This window comes from Branchiostoma lanceolatum, chromosome 12 (genome assembly GCF_035083965.1).
Source record: "Branchiostoma lanceolatum isolate klBraLanc5 chromosome 12, klBraLanc5.hap2, whole genome shotgun sequence".
NCBI lineage: Eukaryota > Metazoa > Chordata > Leptocardii > Amphioxiformes > Branchiostomatidae > Branchiostoma > Branchiostoma lanceolatum.
The window spans coordinates 11,890,195-11,910,208 of NC_089733.1; the positions used below are offsets into that span (position 1 = coordinate 11,890,195).

At 37.2% G+C, this 20,014-nt stretch overlaps 1 protein-coding gene across 21 annotated transcripts in view; it reads left to right on the forward strand.

Moving 5' to 3' along the window:
• Positions 1-20,014, forward strand: part of LOC136446226 (CLIP-associating protein 1-like) — a 99,326-nt gene that overhangs the window by 9,376 nt on the left and 69,936 nt on the right. For all 21 annotated transcript variants that reach the window (XM_066444542.1, XM_066444549.1, XM_066444545.1 and 18 more), the window contains exons 2-4: positions 13,322-13,400; positions 15,585-15,628; positions 17,145-17,204. In XM_066444542.1, the coding sequence (XP_066300639.1) occupies positions 13,322-13,400; positions 15,585-15,628; positions 17,145-17,204 (183 nt within the window). The remainder of the gene's footprint in view (positions 1-13,321; positions 13,401-15,584; positions 15,629-17,144; positions 17,205-20,014) is intronic.

The following is a 20,014-nucleotide window of genomic DNA, read 5'->3' on the forward strand; positions in this document are numbered from 1 at the left end:
CTGGTTTTGATATTTCTTGTGTTCTGGACATGCTAATTTGCTATGGTCTGATTTTTGGGTGGTAGATAGCTCGTGTCAGGATTTACATTTTGTGATGTTTATTTGCATGTTTTCAACACATGAATGTTGGTTGGTTACAAATTGAAGTCTTCCTGTCCAGCAGTATACAGTATTATCTGGTCTGACCCAGACACATCTGTTCTTATCAGAGTCAGGGGACCCTGGAGGGAAACCACCTGCTAAACACAGAACACCACTATTATCTTGTCCCTACTCTTAGGCTAATTAGCCATGTACACAAGTGATCTGGGTAGATACATGTACATGTAGCTCTACCAGGCACATACATGTTTGACTGTAGCCTGGTATTCATCTTATTCTACTAATTTCTAGCTCCAGTTCGCTACTTTTGTCGCTTCTAATTCTATGCAGAAAAACTTGTCTCCTGTCCCCATTGAAATGTTTGGTCCTTACATGTATGTCCTGCATAATTTTGTTTGTTTGTATTGCATACCCAGTAAACCACCTCATGGCGTAATTAACACACCTGGTTTTGTACAAGTTGCATATCCGGACAGATTTATTTGATCCACCCACGCCGGGGAGAACCCCTATTCTTTTCAATAAGTGTGGTGGGTTCTTTTGCGTGCTCGAGGTGTGGGTTTCCTCAAATGTGGGACCTCATTTTGGGAGTCAAATATTTCACAGAAACATAATGGGGATCAAAGCTCCGAAGGCCTTTTCTAACTCCATTACCATGTTTTAGAGAAAGACTTCCCCTTGTATTGGCTGAAGTGGTGGCAGCCATTTTGATTTGATTTTCTCTTGACCTTGGCGTATTTCCAGTTTCAGTCAAAGGTCATGACTGTTCTGCATATTTTGTGGATTATGTCATGCGGAGATATAAGTAGCATTTAATCTCTGTGTGTACATGTATATTCAGTAGAGAGATGCACAAATGAACTATTCTTAGAAAATCTTGATTTAGATTGCCAAGCCTCCACCCGTAAGGGCATGATTAGCACTATAGGCTAAAATTTTACTGGAAGTAGAAATTCTAAAAGCAACATATTTGAAAGAAAAAGACTTTGAATATTTTTCTGCAATGTAAAGTTTACAGACATGTAGATATTTGGAGCCTTGCAATTCACTCCAAATGTTTGATGAAAAAAAGCAGAAATTTCAGCTTGGTTTACAAACCTAAATTATACTAACTTAGACTTAGTAGTATTGCAGGATCTTCTAGTTTCACAGAATGGAATGTTTTGTCTTCCAGCCAAGTTACTGTAGACAGAGGGCCGGCTTACATCTTGACCCACATTTATGGACACTGCAGGTTTAATAGGGGTTAATCTTACAGCACAGGTGCACAGACCAAGTTTCAATTAGTCCGGAGAGCGGTTAGCGTACTAATTACACTCTGAGAAGCACCTGTCAAGCAACTTGTTTTGCTAGATTTGAAATTGAAAGAGAACCTGGAAATAGAATATTGTACAGAAATGTTTTTAGTATCTTCATTTCATCACATAATGGACTCTTGTTAAGTTGCTTTTTTCGCCTTGACTTTGAGATCGAGAGGGAATCTGAAATGTACATTGTTCACAAAGCCTGGGTTTCATTCAGTGTCCATCATTTTGTCATATTATGGAATATTGTTGCTAATGACTAACAAAAATAATTGCTATTCCATGATCTTGACAGACAAGAATAAGGCATCTAACATGAAAAATGTTAAGACTGTAAAAAACCCACCTGATATTGTATGAGAAATTATGTACCTATTACTTGTACTATTCAATTCCTTTTGTTGTGCTACTGTCTCAAACTAACAGTTACCTCCTTGGAAAAGGTGTGTGTATTTACTGTACATGTACATCTATGTAGCTTGTATACCTTTCTATACTGTACAACAAAAGACTAGAACCTCCATGCACCCCCTACGTCCAACATTCCTTTATACAGGCAGTGTTTAAACATTGACTTCTGCCCCTCAGTTCACAAAGTCAGTTTACCGTAAGCTCTAAGTAAGCACTGCATTCTCGAGGACCTCACATACCTTAGCAAGGCTACATATTTGTCTAGAAATACAACTGTCACAGCTTTTGTATTTGGGCCTAAACTCTGGACGCATTCGTGCGTGTTTCTGTCTTAGAGTGTTAGACCAAAGATATCTATGATTTGTTAGGTGTAAAACTAATTACTGCAACACAATACATGTGTGTAGTCTTAATCATTGTTTACCAAACATGAAAGAATGTTAGGAAAATAAAGATAGACATACAACCCACATGTATACAAAAACACAAGTCAATTGGCAGGTGTATGTTGAGGAAAATACAGACCTGAAGTTTTATTGAAAAATCCCTTCAAAAGCTCAAGAACATACTAGGATGAAGTACAGTTATAACTGCCCAAGAAGATCTCTCTGGGGCCCAATAAAATCTGGTCTTTGTGGACAGGTGGTCACTATAGACAGGATTCTTAATTTGCTTGTGTCAATGGGGAAAATTATCTAAGGGATCACCAAAAGGTGGTCACATTGGCCAGGTGGTCCTTATGAAGAGGTGGTCACTTGTACAGCTTTGACTGTATTTGAAACCCTGTACAGTGACTTACAACATGTATATACAAAGCTGGGAGGCTCCAAATATGTTGCAGAGTGACTTTAAACGAGTTTGGCTGACAGCTGAGGTCCAAATACAGACTGAGTAAATCACATGGTGACCACAAGTTGTGCACTGGGAAGTGTGATGTCATCGCTAAGGAAGGAAGGTGTCCTTTCAGTTAGGGTTAAACCATTTATAATCCAGGGGAGGGAAGTAATGGGTCCCTTTAGTCAGGGTTAAACCATTTACAATCCAGGGAGGGATGTTTGACTGGATTCCTTTTGAACAATGAATGAAGATCCTTCTTGTTCAGTTTTGCCTAACTGAGCTAAGTGCAGGTCACAACAAAGATATGTTTACAAACATACACATGTTGGTACGAGTATGGTAGTCTAGTATATTCTTCTCGCTTCATATGAAAGAAGCAGTAAGGTACAGTGGTATGGGGTCAGCCTAGATTTTAATTTCAGGCAACTTCCCTTTCATTTCAACTTTCAAATTCCAGCTCTTTTTTCCCCCTATCAAATATTCAAAACAGCAGAATACTAACCTTTTCAGTAGTACTGGTAGCCAGTGAATAAATATCAAATAATTTGTACAGCTGGAAAAAAAGAAGCAACAACATTCTTTTTTACTGAAGTAGCGTTTTCACCGTGAGGAATCATCAAGCGGTCCCTTTTGAGTTCTATGGGATCATGGCTGTGCTGCAAGGTTATACACTTACCACAGCCATATCGTCAGCTATAGGGTCATGACTGTGCTTGACTTGGCTCCTGCCAGAACCTTGGCTACTGTCCGAGGAATTCTTTCCATGTCGCCATGACCATGTAGAGAGAGATGTTAGTGTTGTCTTCCCAAAGTAGCCTTAGTGTGCGGGTCTAATCTTGTACAAGTCAGGGGCTGGGTATGTCTGAGGGACATGTTAGCAAATTATGTCGTCCTACAGATGTCAGTCTCAGACCGGGACTCACTGTGTCCTTAACACTAACAGTGAACTAGAGCATTTAGAGCAAAGTCTGAAAAGAGAAAGGAACAATGATGGAGGCAATACTAAAAAAGAAACATAAAAAAAGGACTGGGACGGTCCCTTACAGTTTTGAGATACAGAGACATTATAAGATTTCATTCCCCTTATTTATTTATCTTTTTTAATGAAGAGAAACAGTGAAGATTTTATATTGGTAACAACTTGTTCTGTGTTGGAATCTCTAAGAAACATTTACAGTGTAGATTGTTCCTTTCAGTTTTTGTGTGAAAACGGTTTCAGACCGGTATTGTTGAAATTTGTCCTTGCTACTACAGCTAGAACCCCATTTCTTGTGTTATTTTCTAGCAGGTATGTGCAGCAAAAGGTAACATTACCTGGTTTAAGGTTAACTGTACGTATAGTCTTTAGTTGTTTTCAGTAGAACTTAGAAGTTAGAAGATCTGTTCAAACGGCATTTCTGGCCTGGGTCCAGTAATGGGTTAGAAATGTGTTTTACCCATTCAAGATAGCTTCAAGTTCAATAGAAAAGAAGAGGACTGGTAGATCTTTCAGATCTAGAAATCCTTACTACACCCCTCTAAAAAGATTTTAAGACAGTGTCAAGTATCCGTTGATCTTTCACAACATGGGGAGAAGTACATGTAAACACGAGAGCCAGTGAACACTACAGAGCGCTGTCAACAAGACTTCCGCACACTTGTTTGGCCACACCTCCGCCTCACACCTTCATTAAGCCCCATTAGCAACACCAAATTGGAACTATTTTTAGATCAAAGCTCTGGTCAAGAGTTTTTTCAGGATTTAGAAAGGGATACCACATACGTACACTTTTACTTACTGGATACACATGTACTGTACGATAGATGTATATAAAGAAGTTTAGATAGACTGAAAGGACAAAAATGTCAAGTTTGACTTAAAGGATTTTTCACAAAGACGCAGGAATCGATATCGTGTTGGAGTTTCGTGCCAGACTTTTGTGCGAACGTCAACGTTTCAAGAGAGGGCAGTGAGAACTGGTGGTTTTGTGCAAGATTCGCGTACATTCTGTAAATCGCTGGAACTACTTCGCAAAATTCGTGAGGCTGGAATGAAGTAGACTTCCGTCTTCAAGTGCTGGAGAGTTTCTAAGAGGTACAGAAAGGTTGACATCAGTGTCTGCAGGCACAATGCACCTTGTATATGCAGCCGGGTTCCACGTGGAATTTGTAACTGTTAATGTTATGTCTGGATTTTCCTTGGAAGGAGTCCAGGTCTTGTGAAGAAGACTCCTGTGGTTTATGGCATTCCACAGGTGATTGCGTGAAAACTTAAGGATGTGCTGTCCACAATGTCAATCTGTTGTCCTCCTCCTAAAGGCTTCTTCCACTGAGGTAGGTAGAACTAAGGCCTTACCAAGTCGATTTGTTGGTTTCTTGGATTAAATTTTACAAAAATAAAGATAAACTGAAGTGGAAACCTTTGCAGGGCTTGCAATTATATATAGTTAATTTCTGTGATATTGTATTTGTAATGCTGAGTCTTGATTCTTTCAGCTTGCCAAATTGCAATTGTTTGCATTTTTGTCTGCAATCTAAAAACATTTTCTGCAAATTAGAGCTCCAAACTATCCAAGAAGACCACTCAGGGAACCAATAAAATCTGGTCTCTGTGGACAGGTGGTCTCTGTAGACAGGATTCTTAATTCTTGTGTTGACATGGGAAAAATTATCGAAGGGACCATCAAAAAGTGGTCACATTGGCCAGGTTGTCCTTATGTAGAGGTGTTCCCTTGTTACAGGTTTGACAGTATACCGGTGGCCAGGTGGTCCTTATGTAGAGGTGGTCCCTTGTTACAGGTTTGACTGTATACCAGTGGCCAGGTGCTCACTTGAACTGGTTTGACTTTAATTCAACAACCTCTTTTGCTATACGTATCAAAATTCCATCAGGCTCTATTTGCATCAAGGGTGTATAGAGTACCATGGTATAAGTACACAGGTCATATAAAAGGGCATGTGTCCATATAACACAAGGTTAAAAAGGTTAGCCAGTCTGTATCAAAACAGTCACAAATCATCACTTCTATGGATGTCAGAGATGTTTATATCATGCACGGTAGAAAGTGATTCTCTGAGATCACTGACTGAAAATTGATGTTTTAAAACTTGTTCTAGACCTTAAAGGGCAAAGGTTAGCTTTTAACTGAAGAGCTTGCACTTGAGATCTAGACGGTGAAGTTGATTTGTACTTTTTGTGGTTGATGGAACAACCATGATTATTTTACAAGGTAGAGATGTGATTCACATTCAGGGCTCAAAATCGCCTTCATCTAATCTATCCCTTAGTAACTAGTCTAGCTATTTGGCGGTTGGGGCACTACGGAAGATCTGACAACCTTTTTCCAACTTTCTTGGTTTTCTGTTCTTCTCAATGTCTCATCTACTATCTAGTGTCATGCTGCTCCATTCTCTGATATTATCATCCTCCCATCTTTTCCTCAATATACCCACCTGCAATCTTTAATTTGCAGAAAAATGTTTTGACATGGCATCAAAAATTCTGAACAACTTGCAACATTGCAGCTATAAAGTGTATGAAATATAGGAATCATTGTAGAAAATAGAAATGTATTTCAAGCCCTCTAATTGACCTAACATTGATGTTTCAAAACTTGTCCAGGACTTAGAGGTCAGAGGACTGCTTTTATCTGAAAGGCTTGTAGTTGAGAAGGAGCAGTTGATTTACAGTTCAGTTCATCTGCGTTTGTAGTTTGAGTACATGGATCACAATTAGGCTCTGGTGGTGGTATACACTGGGGAGATGGCAATGGAGTAAATACATCAAAGGAGAAAACATACGATAACCCTCAGCCAGTGTGCAAGACGATAAGTTTTTAGATAGTCGCTACACGTAGTTGTTTCAGAACCCCATTGTGTAGGGCTCGAAAAACAAAATGTACCATCTGTATACTATTTGCAGGTTAGTAGTGATTAGTACAGGTAAAACTGGAATTGTGCAGGTATTTCTGATGTTTACTTGCACCTCCCAGCATTATGTTTGTGTGATGCCAGTGGTAGTCCAAATGTTCAAAATCGTTCATACGATCATTATGGTATTGGTAGCATCATGTTGCACAGCAGATTACAAAATTCAAAATAGTACATGTACAAAGACCATGACTTGTTGACATATTTTTGATGGACTGAATCACTGAAAGGCAAGGAGAATAAGCATTGCAGGTAAATTGTCTCCACTGCAGGTTACTTTAAAAGGTTTGCAGAAAGAATAACAGCATTTCCTGTCCAGACATACATGTACTATAAGAGCTAGCGTTATGTAAATTAAGTACAGAAAAATCTTTTGGAAATGCAGAAAACAGACTTGACTGACTATTTGCTTTACAACAAGGAGTCCTTATTTATGCACATCATACAAGGCCAAATGTTGCAAAATCTTGAACCTAAAGGTAATTTGCATATCCCTAACAGCAAATATGTCAGAAATTGGCATTGAAGTCAGTAGAATCGATACAAATAGAACTCCGGTGCCATTTCCAGGATCAGGACATCCTGGCATGATTCAATTGTTTTGGGCATCGCTGGAATATTGACATGAAATCCAATATTGTTGCATCCATTATGATAGTCATAGGTATGTTCTCAGTTTCACTTTCTTTCACAAGAAATGGAAAAATATTCAAGGACTGTCCAGGTATGAAATAGGTATTGTACATGCTTTCAGTTTGAGGATTTTATTATTTTTTGGGGGCAAGAAAATCAATTGGTCATTGGCTATTAAATGAAGCGAGAGAATGCATGATCCTGTCAATGTCCATAAGAATTTGGCCAAGCACACTGGGTCACCCCTACTCTTCTCATTTTCCTCCTTCAAGTTTTGTAGGTTATTTGGCCAGCTCTTGTTAGGTGCATCTGAAAAATACCTCTAAATATGTACATGTAACTGATTACTATCAAGATTAGCAAAATGGTTCATTTGTGGTGAAGCTTACTAGTGGTGCTCATATATAATTGTAAAGGTTGCTAGTATTATGTACAACAATCTTTCCAGAGATTAGAAGTATTTTATTTTTAGTAGATAGAAGCTTTATCAATGCAACAAATAGTACAGTAACTTTCGTATGGGCAACAACAAAGTACAAAATAGTGATACAAAATAAATATTACATCTGTAATATCTAATACCAAAACAATCTTTTGTGTATTAATGGATTATACAGTATAGTAATTGATTGTTATAAGATATGGTACACAGAAAGGACTGAAGGATAATGGTATCACACCAAGGTTTTATAGATGGCTGCTACATCTCAGTGGTCATTGACCCAATAATCGATGTATCAGATGTCACCAAGTATGGGACAAATAACCCTGAAGGTCATATGTATGTCATATACATTTATGCATACAATGTGTCTGTAGTACTAGGGAATGCTGGGTAATTGTTATTTTCCAGCCCTCTTTTGACCTAATTATGACAATTTGAGTCATAGATACCCATGAAATATGGACGTTCTACTAATATTGATAACCTTGACTGAGAATAATGGTTTAAAACAATGGAAGTCAGACGCACTGTCTGTGACAGACATGAGTTAATGCTGTATGTTTCCTGATTTTTTCCAAATAGTCGACCTAAATATTTGCCACTAGGGGGTCCTAACTTGGTATCCTATCGCCCTCCCAGCCAACGTTTCTTTTTCTGCATTTACAGATAGTGATCATAGAGGAAGGGTTGGTTAAAAGATAAACCAATTGTTTCAGTGATTTGAAACAGTCTAACTCCGTACATATAGTTTCTATGCTATCCTACCTCCTCTCCATCCCAAGTTTTCTTTTCTACATTTGTATGGAGATTCATTCACTGGTCATGAAAAAAGTGTTGATTTAAAAAATAAACAAATTGTTTCCATGATTTGAAACAGTCTTAACTCATATAGCTTGTATTATGATATTTCAGTTTCATTTCTGAAGTCCTTGGCATTGAAGTAAAAAAATAATAATTCAATTTATAGTCAGAAACTGCATCAATCAATCAGAAGCCTCACAGCTGACATGCACAATTAACAGATGCCGTCGTTAAACCATCGACTCAAGGGGATGATCTGTTCCAAACACTTCAAAGTGTCATGTCATTTTGCATGTCATTGTTTTTGTCCGTTTTTTTTCGTTGGTCTATTTGTATGCATGAATGTTCTTTTATGTTGTATAGCAGCTGGTTTGAAAGCAAATACTCAAAAGTCAATAGGTACAGTTGTAAAAGGGTTTCAGTATGTGGGGCATTGCTGTCATGCATATTGATATTTTCATTCTGGATATTCAGTTAATACCTCAACAATGTCAGTTTTGTAACATTTTAGGTCAGAATGTGTCGAATGAAATATTCAGTCTACTGTACTGTATATTCATTTATTTGTGTGGGACTTAATTTTAGTGGTAGAAGGGGAAAAGTAAATTGCACATGGACTAGAGGCTCTTCATATTTTTATGGGTAACTTAACTTAAGGAAGTTCTTTGAATCTGTATTTTTTAATTTTAAACATTGTTACCAAGGCAATTTCAAAAATTCATTTTTATCTAACACTAACAGGACTTGATTCGAGATCCACAGAAATGTACAAATGGTAAAGGAAAAATATTTACAGGGCAAATCCTAGCCTGGCAATAGCAAAGCCTAGAAGCGCTTGGTTGTTTGCATTGACATGATAGCAATTCCATTTGGTACTATGATGTTATAACCAACATACTTTAGGAAATTTGTTGTGTTTTGCCATAAGCGCATGTACAACGCCAATCCTGACTTGTCAATAACAAAGCCTAGAACTAGTAAAAGCACTTTTATTGTTTGCATTGTCATTCACTTCCCACTTAGTTATCCTGAAATCTCACTGACCTTACCCAGAGGTCACATGTTTGCAGCAGGTGTGGGACAGGTGGAAATAGGTCAAAGGTCATAACGGTTGTGTGTATTTTGGGGCGGTAGTGTGTTTTGTTGTAAGGCTGTGTTATCGTGGGAAGTAGTTGCCGGGATTCTCAGTTATTTACCTACACAATGTCGTTTTCCAATGATATGAATAAAACACAGCCATTGTTTTAATGATATTGTAGGTTGTACATGTAGCCTTCACTCCTTTTCTTGGATGAAATATGATGTCTCAGTAATCTAAGCTATAAGATAATTATTTTGAATACCAAGAGTTCAGGAGGTAATCTTTTTGACTAAACAAACTCATAATGTTCACAATTTTAACTGTCTTAATCTTTAACTTCAGGGTTTGATCAACTTAATCTGACTGTATTTAGAATTCCACATTAATACAGAAATATATACATAGATTCTATGATATCAGACAGAGTGCCATATCATCTTCAGCTGTAAATTAAATGAAATGTTGTAAAATAAAGGTGTCATTTAGAATTTCATACAATCATTGAACTTTCATGCAATTCAATGAAACAAAATGGACTAGGTTCTTTCATTTTTTTCATTGTGTACGGAAGACCGCAGATACCTCTATGACAGTAACTAGGTGACCAGATCCGCCCTGTTGTTACCTGCGTGACTACCTGGCCTGACCTCCTTCTTTTGTTACCTGTAGCGTCCTTACTGTCCTCATTGTGTGTCACCTGAGTTCACTGAAAGGCATGTTTTTGTTTACCCCCAGCAGATTATCTCTTCACAAAGGAGGAATACATGTACATGCCTGGCTGCACACATAGACACGCACATATATGAAATACACCTTTCTGCATACTTGCAAGTCAGGTAATTTTTGTTAAAAAATTGTCCTGCACTGGACAAGTTTTACCTCCACTCACTCACTCACTCAATCAATCAATCATTTCTTTGCCATTCAGTTCACCAATAAAGAAATTTTGAATCCTGTTAATCGCTTAGTTTTGTACAGTATATTCAGGGATATTACTATGAAGAAGAAAGGGCATTTTTGTTACATATATTTAACCTTCTCCCTGCTGCCTAACTCTGTAACCAATAGAGAATGGGGTGCCAAACGGCTACTTCAGTGTGCTAAAAGTTAATAGAAATATATTTTTTTAACAAATTTTATATGTCGTTGACTTATGATATAGCCTGACAAGTTTCTATGTTCCTTTCCTAAAGGGTTTTGTTTTTAAAAACACCTGTGAGGCCCCAGGCCTAATGCTTTAACATCATAATAATGCAGAATTCAAATCCTTTTAAGCCTTAAATGATTACATTAGTAACAGGACACCAAATCATCTGCATTCCAGCTGACACAAATTAGTGCGCTCTGGACTCATTTTTATGTGCAAAGCAATATTCTTTCAATTTTGGAGTCATTTATTTGCTTCATCCTAGGTTTACATTTACTACGTGTGAAGAACTAGTGTCCTCTAGTGTCCACTCAACTGGTCAAGAAAATGGTCACAGTGGACAGGTGGCCACTATAGATAGGGTGCTTATTGCTCAAGTCAAAGGGTCAATGGGAAAATGATCTATATGTAAGAGACCACATAAAAATAGTAAAAGTGGCTACAATGGCCAGGTGGCCCTCAAGCATAGGTGGATACTGGTTTGATTCTTGCAATTTCCAAATAGAAGTACATTTACGTGTTTTACATATACACAACCAGGCATGCATATTTATTGTCAAGTATTGTTACTTGATATTCTGCTTAATATTCCATTCAGGAAATTGTCATATATCCTTGGATCCTATTGTTTTAAGAAATCAAAACAAGGCACTAGAGCCTCAGTCAACCAGGCAATTTTGATTGCGCCCTAGGACAATAGATTCATACTTACCTAGCAGTTGGTAGATGTGCTTCAAATTACCAGGTAATTGTTAGGAATGTGAGTTAGCATTTTGTTCAGGTTTCCTAGAAGTTATGACATATGTTTTTAATAAAAGACCGGTTTAAAAATGCAGAAACTGAAATGACTATAGCAATAATAAACTTGTTCTATTACATTAGTTGTTAGAATTAACTGCAATGCTTGAACATCCGAATGACAAGTATACAATATATCATTTTGATACAGTTGAACAAATGTAGCACAATTTTTTCAGATTGACATTCATTGACATTTTGCTCCTCTGAATTCTTTCTAATGAGTTTTCTTGTTATTTGGGGTTTAAAAAATGTCTCATTCAAATTTTCCATTTGGTCCAAGATCTTCCCTTGTCTATCCCATGGTACACATGTGACTGTGCAAAGTCTAGTATGTTAATCAGTTTAAAACCCTAGTGTCTGTTGTCAATCAATACATAATGTAACCATACACAAAACTGTCTCCACTGTTAGATAGATGTACTCAGCAAAGTTGGATAACTTGAGCGATGATGTGTCTACTTTGTTTGAAGTCATCAAAGCAGATAATCACATAGAGTAAGGTACGCTGAGTCCTTTTGTAACGCCTTGATACGCCGCAGGGTGAGCAAGACTGTGTTAAGGTGATAACGCACGTGGGCCAAAACATCTCAATAAACTGTTTAAGAGTATTCGAAGAAGCTCTGCAGTTCCAACTCTGTCCTCTTTCAATGGACTGTATACTGTAAATGCATTTAAGTTCGTGTGGTTTTAATTTCGTGCTAAGGGGAGAGTGGAGTGTTCACGGTGGTTTTAAGTTTGCGGCAGCGCTATGGTCACATACTGTTACAGTTTTGGACAAAAATGTTTGCGGTGGTTTTAAGTTCACAGTGAAATGGTCGCCGCGAATACTGCAAACATAACACCACCATGAACATTTCTGCATTTACAGTATAAGTGTTTGTAGAGATATCACATTTTTAAGCTAACATGAATGCCAGGATAGAGATTTCAATCTGGCAGAGTCACAGTAGAGATCCCAATCCGAATCTTTATCAGCCGAGACCCCAATATAAACCAATATAATCGGGATCTTAACTGCCGGTTGAGATCCCGATCAGAGTCTGTAAATTTTAAGATGTTCTCTTACAAGACAGTCAGAATTATTCAACATCGATTCTTGTCACTTAAAATCAATGAATTGACTTGAAATATAGGATTTACTGGGATCTCTACTGCACCGATTCTGCCAGATTGCAATCAAAATATAAATGACTGTTATGAAAAATTTTGAAATGCCTCCACAATGTCATGTAGATTCAAAATAAGATGGAGTTTAATAAGTTCCTTAAAATGTTATTGAAATCATCTCAGAAAAGGGTAGCAATAAATCTATATCAACTGCTGGCAGAATCATTTCTTTATTATATTCAGGCTTGTGTAATGTTTATATTAAAGTTGAAGATAAATGATAATATTGAGATGGTACATGGGAGAGTACACATGGAGAGAATATTCCTGCTGCGATTGTTGCATGTGGTGTTATGATCTGGTAAACTGAAACTCTCTTATCTACAAATCACACCTGCAAAGTTTATTGGGAGAAACTACTTTATCGGATGTTCACATTTATTATTTTATCTTGGTTATTCATTTTTAGAGGTAGACTTAATAAGTTATCTATGAAAACGCCTGTAAGGACATCAATTAACTAGATAACACAATAACATGGGGATGATAAAGGCATGGTTTACCCAAGGATATGCTAAATCAATTTCTTGTATGTATTACAAACTTTTTGATGACTCAATATGACAATGATTGTATGTCATAAAGTCTGCACCTTGATATAATGGATCCATATCAGCTTGTCTACAAAGGTATTATAATTTCATCATTTCATAGTGATTATTCTGATGTCTCTGTTGTTTCAGATCTGTCTGAACGGGATGGAGGTCATCAGTCATCTCATCATCCGGCTCAAGGAGAAGTTCAGACATCACATCCACACAGGTCAGTGGGTCTGAGGTTAAGGGTCATGTCAGAGGCCATGGGTCAAGACATGTAAAAAATAAACAAAGCTGAAATACCTTTGTTCCTTTTTCTATGGATTCCATATTCATGAAAAAATTGTATTCCTAGTCAGTGAGGTACATGAGAGAGGGGTCAAGGGTTATGTCATCTTAATTCTTGAAAGGCCAAGGAGTCAAAGGTCAAAGTGTCAAGGAGTCAAAGTTCCCTGATCTTCAGGAAAGAAAGTTCATACCTTTTTACCTAACATGATTGTGATACCAAAATGAAGATTCAGAAAAAGGTAAGTTTAGCACTATGGAGAAGAACATTGTAATACAATAGCATTTGTTATTAGTGCTGCATACCTAAACTCATGTTCAGGTTCAGGTCCGGATTCAAGTTCAGGGGTTCAGGTTCAGGTCCGGACATATAAGTCTGAACCTGAACCCGTGGCATATGTGAAATTCCGTGTTGACATAAAGTTGACTTACAATTTGAAAAATATACATGCAAAATTATATACAGTTAGTAGTAACCACAAAAGCTCAGTTATAAACACAAAAACAGGAATGTTTTAGTCTTTTTCAGTGCAAATTTCATGATCTATGGAAGGTTGTAGATGGTTTAGAACAAAAGGGAGAATATAAATGAGGGACCATTTGGACTTGGTTTCTGGCGTTTAGGGTTTTTTTTTACTTGAACTTTTTACAAGTCCAGTTTGGGTCCGGAGTTTAGGTACGCAGCACTGGCTGTTATTATTGACATTATTTTCCTCGCCTTTTTTCCCATAAGCAGAGAAGATTAATGTTACTGTTAGTATAGCTGGCATTAGTATTCTGAGCTCAAGCCGGAATATTCATCTTGTTCTTACCATGCGGGCAGCCCACCCCACCCCAGTAGCCATGTTTGGTTCAGGTTCAAAGCAGCTTTGATTTTTAGTTCCTGCCAGTCGTTGCCTGGGGGGAAACTGCGTGGTTTTCCTCAGTGGTACATTCGTCAGGATTACAGGATGCCAGACTGTGCCCAGTATGTAGTGGTAGATTCTATCTAAGGAGGCACCAGGTAGGGAGAGCTGTAGACATTGTCTTCTTATATGTACAATATTCTAGTCTTGGTGTAGAGTCAAAACCTGGTAAGATTTCCTGTTAGATGTGGGCACTTCACACTTGGAAGGTATGATGTAATGTAAGCGCTGTTTTCCTATATTAGCCACATTTTTGCTGTAATATTATTTGGTACAGGGTATACCGTGAATTCTCTCCAACATTATTTTGTAAAGGCTTTGCATCTATCCATATTTAGACAGTTGAAGAACTGTAATGTTGTTGACATTTTTGTAATATCTTCTGGCAAATTTCACAGAAAGACAATGTCAAATTTGCATCAATTTGTGTTACCTTATACAAAAATCTTGATCTACAAATCTTACTGTTAGAAATTTCCAAGGCATTTAGTCTATGATGTATTTGACTTGTAGAATAGTTGTCACTAGCAAATGTGCATATTGAGAATTAATTTTGGGCGGTATTCCCTATTCAATATGCTGCGTGCGTTTTTCAGTTTTTAGGATTAAGTCTTGACAGGAATTGCCAGTGCATGTCAAGAAACCTTAAGTTGTCTTGGAATTCCTTGACAACGTAGTCTTAAGAAATGGAACAATTTATCCAGTTTTATCCATGGACAGCTTTCGTGTATGAGTATATGTGGACTCAAAATATGCTGAGTGACATAATATTCAAGACAGTACCTAAGTGTACCAATTTACTATTTAGTAAAAGTCTGCAATATCAAACTCGTACATAAATATTTGTAGCAGACTCTCTACCACCAGAAAGAGAGGTTTAGAATAGTTTATTCCCTGCAAAACATTATATTTCTTTTTTTAGAACCTTCAAGTTTTAATCGTACATGCAACAGATAATTGTTGAAATTTACAAATAGTTTCTATGGAGAAGTTAGATTAAGCTATACACTGATTACTCCAGAATTTCAGTCAGAATTCCGTCAGATCTTGCTGGTACAGGTTCCAGCAAGATTGTTCATTACAATGTCGTGTTTATTCAATATCTATAGCCTGCAGACTTATCCGGTGATGATATTAACATTTTGCTGTGTACGCATGTTTCATAGCGATTTTGATCTGCGATATTTGACGTCTCATCCTTTGATGTTTTTCCCCTCCAGTGTTGCCTCCACTGATCGACAGACTAGGAGACAGCAAAGACCAGGTAGGTGGCAGATTCTTGTATGTTGCTTGTGAAATTTCTGCTCAGTGTGTTGTACATTGATGAAGGTTAGACATCCTGGTAATAAGATACACAAGAAAACAGTCACTTGAGCAACTGGATATGATTTCAGAAACGGTCAGATGTTCAAAGGTTAGACGTCTAGATATATTAGTAACATATGCAAGAAAACAGTTACTCAAGCACCTGGATAGATTTTGGAAACGGTCAGACGTTTCAGGTAGAATTCACTACCTTTCATCGGTGACTGGACAGGTTTTCTAGATCACCAGGTTATAAACCAAAAAAGTATTACAGTAGAACCCTCTTATTTGCATAACTGATTTGTCAGTGTATTTTATGCAATAATAATAAGTAGTCCATTAACCCTAGGGGACAAAATGAGTGGCACTGAGGGGGGGGGGGGAGGGGGTTGTAGTGGTTACCAGGATGGCAGTTGATGGAAACACACACACTTTGTGCCAAGTTCACTCACTCACAGGTTATACAAATGTAACATATTGAATTCATAAGCATATCATCAGTTTCTTAACACATGTTGAGTGCAAAGGATGGCAAACTTAGCAAAAAATTGGCCATTCTATTCTTCTGTATCCTATCACAACAAATGACAATGGAGTCGCTATAGCTTTTACAAAACACAAAGGACAACAACAATGTTGTACAGTTCTACCTGTCCACTGTGATCACTCAAGGGAAGTGAAGAAAATGGTTATAGTAGACAACTAGTCACTACTATATCGATTCCCGATTCTTAATGATTGTGTCATTGGAAAATGATGATAATCTAAGGGACCACCAAAAAGTGGCCACAATGCCCAGGTGGTCCTTGTGCAGAGGTGATCACTTTTAGTACAGGTTTGATTTTTTATTTTAGTAAGTATTTACCAGTGAAGAACATATAATTGTATGCAATATATTGGTGCAGTACTACATGTATTATTGATGAAAGTCTGTGTCACGCTTTAGGTTGAATAGTTCTGTAATTTATAGTTTTGAGCTTAAAGAATAGATATAGATTTCTTTTTGTTGCATGAAATGATAGGGGACTGACAGTATCATCTCTGTTATAGATGAGGATGAATATGATAGTATGAACATGTATATATCATCTTGAAGTTCACATTTTGTATGTAAACTGCATCTTATCCTTTGCGCTGAATGATAAAGATTTCTTCGAAATGCCACTTACTGGAACCGAAAGCAGATTGAAGTGCCCCATTTTGCCGTGTTTTGCATTGATTTTAGTATCTAGAAGATATATTTGAAATTAGCAACAAATCAAGTATAGTAGACTAGATCAATTTGTTCAGACAAAGCTTAGTAATTACGCATTAAGTGTATTTTTTTTTCCAAATTTTAGACAGTAGATGTTTTGAAACATTTACAGCTTTTTAACCTTCTTTCTGCTGTCTAACCTCACAACCAATACAAGTGTGGTGCCAAACAGCTACCTTAGCGGGCTGAGGGTTAACCAAACATCTCTGTTGTTGTGTAGGTTCGTGAGCAGGCACAGGAACTGATCCTTAGACTCATGGAGCCGGTGTCATCCCCACAGGTGGGTAATCTTTAATATATTGATATTAATAATATCATTACTTTTAGTTTAAGTTTGCACCAATTTAATTTCACGGTAAGGAGAAAATGGAGTGTTCGTGGTGCTTTTGAGTTCACAATAGCGCTATAGTAACATACTGCTACATGTAGTAATGTGGAAACAACAGCACCTTTACGGACAGCCAGAGATATTTAAGAAAACAAAGCAAGATGACAGAGGGTTGAGGGAGAAACTTGACTGTGACAGTCTTCTTAAAATTGATGACGTCTTTTGACGTATGACATGCTTTCTGATCAATACTCGCAATGTGACTGTGATAAATTCTGGAAATTTCTCACTTTATTTACACCCTAAAACTTTGTCTACCATGAGTTACAGACTTTTCTGTAGTACAACATTTTTTTCGAAATCTTAACCAACAAATTAAATTGGTTTGTTAAAACAATATTCAATACAGTTTGAAATCTGCCCAATATATTGTAAATGTCCAAATGTTGCTCACAAATGTGGCAGAAACTGTTCTTGTTGCTTGAGTTTTCAAAACAAGGTCATCTCAGAAATCCGGGCCAAGAGTTTATTTATTATACACAGAACATTTAGTGTATACATGTCACAACATCCGTTTACTTCAGGTCAATGTGTTTATATATTTATATGCATCTGATTTTGAGTGCAATAAGTAATATCCCCTTTCCTCTAGACTGCTGAGTGACCAAAGATTTGGCTGATTTCTCAACAAATTTCATAGATAACTAACAATTTTTTGTACTTTTTTGTGTGTTTTGTTGTCTTAGTAGCTAGTGGTTGTGCAATCTGGCTTTGCTAAGGCTTGAGTTTTTTGCTAAGCACACTGGGTAACACCCCTACTCTTCTTGATAAGTGTGTTGGGTTCTTTTACCTGCAGAGGTTAATGATTCAAACTCTCTCATACATGGGACCGCCGGCTTTACATCACCATCTAATATGACTCTTTTCCAGTCATATCTAGACATAAAAGAAACACATTTTGGTTGCCCCCCTCCCCCTCCTAGCTCTCTAATCCAGCACAAGAAACTTCAAATTCTCCCTAACATCCCCTGTGTCTGGTCTAATTACTGGATTATGATTGGTTGGAGACCTGAGTTACTGGGAAATAATTACCGACCCATATTTTCCTAGCAATTCAGTACTCCCCAAGGTGAAGACATCCATCTACATGTATCTCATTACAAACTCCTTATTTTCAAACCTTTCAAGGACAACTTAAGGCCACATCAATGTATTTCCTTGGTTCTCGGTAGTAGGTTCTCGTATATTTTAACCTTCTCCCTGCTGCCTAACTCTGTAACCAATAGAGAATGGGGTGCCAAACTGCAACTTCAGTGTGCTAAAGGTTAAGGTGTAAATATAGCAAGCAGACATCATAAAAGAACAGGGCAAGGAGGAAAATTTGATATGACTGAATTCACTCCATAGCATTGAGTGCACCAAGACATAAACCTGGTCCTCAGGCTTTGTTTTCATTTTGTTTTGCCAGTTTAGCAATTTTTTTAAAACCCTGGAACCAAGAAATTAAATTGGTTTGGCCTAAGATTGGAAGAGTTGTAGATTCAGTGATGTTATGCATTTTCTTTCTGTCACATTTCAGTGGGTGTTGTTATTGCACCATAAGTCCTTCATGTCACAATATTTTTGCATATTTGATTATTGCCCTACTTTTCAGAACAACTGTCATAATTCAGCTGGTTTCGCTAAGACTGCCTTATTGAAAAAAAAAAAGAATTATCAAGGCTTTCTCAAGAATGTCTTGAACACCTGGATATCTGAAGTGTGCATACCTGGGGGTTCACCAATGCAGCATTAAGTTTTGTGGATGTCTTTACATTTGCTGATTTCTTTTATTGCGGTGATACCCAGTGGAATTTACAAAAACTCTATTAACAGAAAATGTCTGATATTTGTAAATACTAGAATCAATATGTTTTATTTTGGCATTTTCCAAAGTCCCAAGCAAATGGCCCGGGTAGCCTTAATTTTGTACAACATGGAAAGTATAACTTGTGTCTTCATTGGAATGGCCAAGAAAAACATTGGTAGCTTAGTCTCAGAACAAAAATGTCACATTTGACAGAATAAAATCCCTTGCCAAATAGAAGCACTTCACAGAACCTGGCAGATAGATGTAGTAATGTAAGTCAACTCAGTAGCCTGTGAAATCTCTCTTATACTGAAGTACCAATTATAAATGACAGGGATAGCAGACATGGAAACCCCCCAGACTTTTGATAGAGCAGGTAGACATCATACGTGTACATATAACAGAAGCTTGAAATTCCTGTGTCCGGAATTATTCTGGTTAAAACCACAACAAAATATGAATTTGGAGGAAAATTGATAAATGATAAATAGTACATACAAACAGTAACCTTCTTTCATAATTATACATGTATGATTTTTATTTTTACCTCAAACTCTAAAAACTGAAAACTGGAGTTCAGCGACCTCATATATTTGCTAAATGATCTTAACCTCTCATAAAGGATTTGATTAATTATGCAAATAAGGTCCTTATTTGCATGGAAATGGCACCAAAAATATAACCTTCTTGGCAAAGGTAGAAAAATGTTGAACTTGAAGCCCAAATTTATTTATTTCCTTGTATTACTTCCAATTACATATTCCAGCCTATGTATGTGTCTTAGGCCGCTAAAACAGCCTATTATTATTAATATGCCGTAGTAGTTTTTAGAATAGCCATGTGTTCTACTAGTCAACATTGTTAACTCTCACTATCTGTACAGTATACCCTTGCTATGTATTGTTTCATGTTG